Below are 5,770 nucleotides of genomic sequence, written 5' to 3'. Positions count from 1 at the left end.
AGAAGAGGAAACAAGAAGTATATCTTGAGCTGTCCAGGAGCAGCCTGTTCCGTGTCCAAGCCGTAAAAGCGACACAACACAACACAACACGGAGGTGCCGTTAGCTGCAACACGAAACAGCTACTGCAATCGGAAAAGCATATAGTACCAAAATTTAACGTCAGTGTCACCAAATAAATTAGTTTTGGACACGAGGGAACATGATTCTGCGAGGACTTGCGATGACTGACGTACCTGTTTCTGCACTACACAGTTTCTTCTCCCCTCTTTACTCTGTTCTGTCTCATTCGTGAAGAGGAACGCAATAATTCCCCCACTTTCCCCAAGAAAGAGAGTGAGTTTGGCTGGCTAATTGCGTGGGAGCGAGAAACCTCTGCCGCACTTCGTCTTCAAATTATGGTATATATAAGATTCCTCTACTATAGCTGATAGATAACCTGAAGGAAATTCAATTACATGGGATTGTCGATGAATTGCTGTTGTTTTTCAAGCTCGGTTTCTGCGTTCTTATTTCCTTGTTGAATTACCTTACCGGGGTAATGATTGGAGTAGATTTTGTGGAAGCAGATGATATTTCCCCCCTTGAATATCCTGTGATGATGATTATGGACTAGAATAGGTAGCGCTTCCACATGCCGAGCTGAGCTCTGAGTTTTGCTGCCATGTAGACGAGCTATTACAGAGGCCAGGAGGCTTCCGCTGGCATGCCCGGTGGCTACAGGAAAGAAAGGGGCGGCCGCAAGCGTCTGACGGCGCAGAAGAGGAAAGAAATCAAAGAAGCCTTTGATCTCTTCGACACCGATGGCTCCGGTAAGAACATGCTGAATTCTTGTTCGCTGAATCCATCCATAAGCATTTCTCTCATCGTTTTCCTTGTGTGCATGCACGCTTCAGGCACCATTGATCCCAGGGAGCTCAACGTTGCGATGAGGTGCGTTTGATTTCGGAAAAGCAGTAGTACCTCTGAATGAATATAATTCAGACGTCCGTCGTCTAATTCATACTGTATGTTGGTATCTTCACAGAGCTTTGGGGTTCGAGATGACACCTGAGGTAGATATCAAATTGTATAGTTCAGGAGGTGCAGTAGTAATTGAGATCGTTCTTGCTTGGAGCACACTTTATTCCCTTTTCTTCTTTGTCCGTGTGTGTGTGTGTGTGCAGCAAATCAACCAGATGATCGCGGAGGTGGACAAGGACGGCAGCGGGACGATCGACCTAGACGAGTTCGTGCACATGATGACGGACAAGATGGGCGAGAGGGACGCCCGGGACGAGCTGCACAAGGCCTTCCGGATCATCGACCAGGACGGAAACGTACGCACGCTGCTCGTGGCCAGCCATGATGATCTTGTGATACACTCGGTGACCCGTGTTAAATCCTCCGCAGGGGAAGATTTCAGACGTGGATATCCAGCGGCTCGCCATCGAGGCCGGCGAGCACTTCACGCTCGATGAGGTCAGGGAGATGATCCAAGCCGCGGACGAAAACGGTACCCGTCTCTTCATCTCTCTGTTTCCCTTGATTCTTATGCCGCGATTACTTTCATCTATGGCAATTGTGCTTCATATCCTCAACCTACGCTCGGATACAGGTGACGGTGAGATCGACATGGAGGAGTTCATGAAGATGATGAAGCGGACGAACTTCGGGACCGGGTTTTAGCACACATCACGCGTCCTGGGATGGCAAGCACCGAACCGACAAATGGTCATCAGAGTTCGCGGATTGAACCTGTCCGCGATTGTGCCGCAACGCGCGCTGCAAACGCTACTTATATCATATTTGTACATGCATTTCGTAGTGTGGCATATATGAACAAAATATTTAATAATTTGATGCAATAATGCATTCTTATGCTCTACCTCCTGCAAAATATGGGGATTGCTAATTCTGGTGGAGAGGTTGTGAAAAGTGCTGCGCTTATAGAAGAGCTGCACAGCTTGTGTACTATTCACTTATTAAGACGCTAATGGAAAATAGCTTTTGTGTGGCGCACGAAAATGGACTTCTATAGCACATATGCCTCCCGCCACCGTTGTCACGTGACAGAATTCTGTGACGCATCTCTCGGTGCGTCACAGAATTTTCACGCATAATGGCCCATGCGCCACAGAAGGTCAGACAGTTCTGTAGCGCATATGCGAACATGCGCCACAGAATTTAGCACCAGATTCTGTGGCGCATATATGTGGATACGCAACAGAATGTTGCCCCAGATTTTGTGGTCCATTGATACGTCTCCAGCGTATCTATAATTTCTGATGTTCCATGCTAGTTTTATGACAATACCTACATGTTTTGCTCACACTTTATAATGATTTTATGCATTTTCCGGAACTAACCTATTAACAAGATGCCACAGTGTCAGTTCCTGTTTTCTGTTGTTTTTGCTTCCAGAAAAGCTGTTCGGGTAATATTCTCGGAATTCGACGAAACAAAAGCCAAACATCTTATTTCACCGAGACGGACCAGAACACCGAAGGGGAGCCGGAGAGGAGGCCGGGGCCCCCAGACCACAGGGCGGCGCAGCCTAGAGGGGGGCGCGCCAGCCTATGGGGTGGGACCCCCAGGCACCCCCTCGCGCCGCCTCTTCGCCTATAAAATCCCTCGAGACCTAAAAATCCGAGACCAATTGACGAAACTCCAGAAAGACTCCAGGGCCGCCATCGCGAAACTCCGTTTCGGGGGACAGAATCTCTGTTCCGGCACGCCGCCGGGACGGGGAAGTGCCCCCGGAAGCCATCTCCATCAACGCCACCGCCTCCATCATGCTCTGTGAGTAGTTCCCCCATGGACTACGGGTTATAGCAGTAGCTAGTTGGTACTCTCTCTCCCATGTATTTCAATACAATGATCTCATGAGCTGCCTTACATGATTGAGATCCATCTGATGTAATCGGTGTTGTGTTTGTTGGGATCCGATGGATTGTTACATTATGATTAGTCTATCTATAAAGTTTGTGAAGTTATTGTTGCTGCAATCTTGTTGTGTTTAATGCTTGTCACTAGTGCACGAGTGGCATGATCTTAGATTTAAGCTCTATACTTATTGCTTAGATTGTATCTACAAGTTGTTTGCACATGTCTATGTCTGGAACCCGAGGCCCCAGAGTGACAGCAACTGGGATAACTGGAGGGGATGGCTTAGATATGAGATCACATGTTTTCACCAAGTGTGTTAATGCTTTGCTCCGGTGCTCTATTAAAAGGAGTACCTTAATTACCAGTAGATTCCCTTGAGGCCCGGCTGCCACCGGCAGGTAGGAAAAAAGATGTTATGCAAGTTTCTCATTGCGAGTACGTATGACTATATATGGAAAACATGCCTACATGATTAATAATCTTGATGTTCTGTCTTAATGCTATTTCAATCCTATCAATTGCCCAACTTTAATTTGTTCACCCAACACTTGTCACTTGTTATTGGAGAGTTACCACTAGTGTAGATAGCTGGGAACCCCGGTCCATCTCTCATCATCATATACTCGTTTCTATATGACATTGGAAGTAGTATCAACTATTTTTCTGGTGCCATTTCCTCTGTGTTACTGCTATTGCTGCTGTGTTACTGTTACTATTGCTCTCATATTACTTCTGCTTTCACTTCACCCCTGTTACTGGTGTTTTTCCAGGTGCAGCTGAATTGACAACTCAGTTGTTAAGGCTTATAAGTATTCTTTACCTCCCCTTGTGTCGAATCAATAAATTTGGGTTTTACTTCCCTCGAAGACTGTTGCGATCCCCTATACTTGTGGGTTATCATCCATATTCTTATATGCGCCACAGAATTGTTTTTTTTTATTTAAAAAATTCCATTTCTGCAGTATATCCAAGCATTATACAGGAAATATAAGATATATACAGGAAATATACATAGCATATCCAGAAATAACATGAATACTCACAAATGACATGATACACACAAATCTTCATCATTACATCATTTAGATCCAAATTATTACACAAGTACATTACAAATGCATGTCTTAGTCACCGGCCACCTAGACTAAAATAAAGTAGAGTACAACCGCCGTGGCGGTGAGTAAGAGGGGGACCAAGAACTTCAGGCGGTTCGTCTTCTTCGACACGTGTCCCCTCCAGTGTGCTACCGCCTCCTCTCTAGTCGTGTATCCCTTGTAGATTTCCCGCTGAACTTATGCACCTGTTCGAGACAGTCATGTCACTCCTCGTAGACACATGGAACCCGACCCTTGTACATAACGTACGTCGTCATCTCTCTTGACAAGGCATATTAGTATATCATATTAGTACATCATGCATATATGTTGATAAATATTAGAGCAAAGAATTCGTAATTGAACAAGACACCCGCATATAGTAAAGTCGCAGATAACAACAACGACCGTTTAATTAGAGCTAGGTAAGTTAAGTTTTCGACGCACACACAAGACGACATTCATCAATACACACAAACCGATGAACATAGTACTTAGAGTTTATGATCCACACACAAGATGACGTCCATCGATATATACACACAAACCGATGAAGATAGTACTTACAGTTTATGACACACACACGAAGTCAAGGAGCAGTGGCCTCGAAGGGCTCCGGGAACGCCTTGTACAAATCTTTTGTCGTCCATGTCCTATTGTCACCCTGCGCTTTGAGGCGATCTTCGATGTCCCTCTTACATAATGCTCTACCCTAGTGTAAGAGCCCTACCCCTGTGACGACGTCTTCAAGGATGACATGTGATAACTTGCCCTGGGTAGCATGGAAGTCTTCTCTGATGTCATCATCGGTGATCCACGCCAACTTTTTGGCCCATCCTCAGAGAGCAGATGGCAGCATTTAGTTCTAGCTATCCCGGATAAACCCTTTTAGGTGATGCATGACAAAGAAGGCCTCCAGAGTGTTGCCAGCCGGCTGCTTGACACAGGGGAACTCGAACACGTGATTGAACTAGCTTGTGTTTGCCATCATCCCTGAAATATTCCCCCTTATCTTTGAAGGCGCCTCCCTTTTTGAAGTAGCCCTCGAGAGCATCATCTAGCACACTCCTTATTGTGTCGTAGTTCTTCTTATTTGCACTCCCCGAGTCGAAATAGGTGGCAATCGAATACTTTGGGGAGATGGAGATGAGTGTGCAGTACATGTCTCTGCGCAACACAAAATTGGAGATGGAGATGAGTGTGCAGTACATCTCCAAGCTAGTAAACCTAGGATTTTACCAACCCGGTGGGTGAATGGCTGGCGACGTCTCCACCTCCACCTCCGGCGACTAAATCCTAGCCACCTTTGCCAGTGATCTCTCCGATCTCTGGTCCTCTTCCTCCACACTTCTTTCTTGAATCTCTTTTCCCCGGCGTTCTGCCTTTTGCTTTTGTGGTTTCTTGGGCTGGATCTGATGGGATCTCCCCCATGGAGTCTTGGACGGTCTCATTCCGGAGGGTGCAAGATCTGGATCTTGTGAACTTCCGTCCTAAGGAAGGTGAACTTATTGTTTCCGGTTGTCATTCGCGTTTTTTGCTGGCTCTTGTGGATTCCTCTGGCACATCTGTGGCGTCTAGATATCTGTATGAAGGGGAGGTGATTCAGAAAGGTTCCTATATTACCTTTCCTCAGCATGTGATCAAGGTTCACGTTAAGTCTCCCCCCATGAAGACAAAGGTATGTGATGCCTCAATTGGATCTACTATTTCTTCCGAGAAGTATGTTGGGGTTGTAGATCCTTTAAGTTTTGAAGCTAAATCTAGGGCCAACCTAGTTGTTAATGCTCCGATCACTAGAGGGAATACTGCC

General features: G+C 46.0%; 1 protein-coding gene across 1 annotated transcript; it reads left to right on the top strand.

The window, feature by feature from the left end:
- The first annotated feature begins 204 nt into the window (after positions 1-204).
- Positions 205-1,865, top strand: LOC127304700 (probable calcium-binding protein CML8). Its single transcript, XM_051335310.2, has 7 exons — positions 205-399; positions 669-810; positions 895-931; positions 1,026-1,053; positions 1,165-1,317; positions 1,391-1,493; positions 1,596-1,865. The coding sequence occupies exons 1-7, from the start codon at positions 397-399 to the stop codon at positions 1,664-1,666; spliced, it is 537 nt and encodes a 178-aa protein (XP_051191270.1). The 5' UTR covers positions 205-396; the 3' UTR covers positions 1,667-1,865.
- The last annotated feature ends 3,905 nt before the right edge of the window (positions 1,866-5,770 follow it).

Source organism: Lolium perenne, chromosome 1, assembly GCF_019359855.2.
Source record: "Lolium perenne isolate Kyuss_39 chromosome 1, Kyuss_2.0, whole genome shotgun sequence".
NCBI lineage: Eukaryota > Viridiplantae > Streptophyta > Magnoliopsida > Poales > Poaceae > Lolium > Lolium perenne.
Note: the sequence above shows the minus strand (reverse complement) of the source record. Positions and strands in the feature narration are given on the sequence as shown.

Bases quoted from the DNA above. Each gene is read 5' to 3' on its own strand.
- LOC127304700 (XM_051335310.2), top strand. The intron at 811-894 runs GTAAGAACATGC...TGCACGCTTCAG, and splicing joins CTTCGACACCGATGGCTCCG to GCACCATTGATCCCAGGGAG. The intron at 1,318-1,390 runs GTACGCACGCTG...AATCCTCCGCAG, and splicing joins TCATCGACCAGGACGGAAAC to GGGAAGATTTCAGACGTGGA.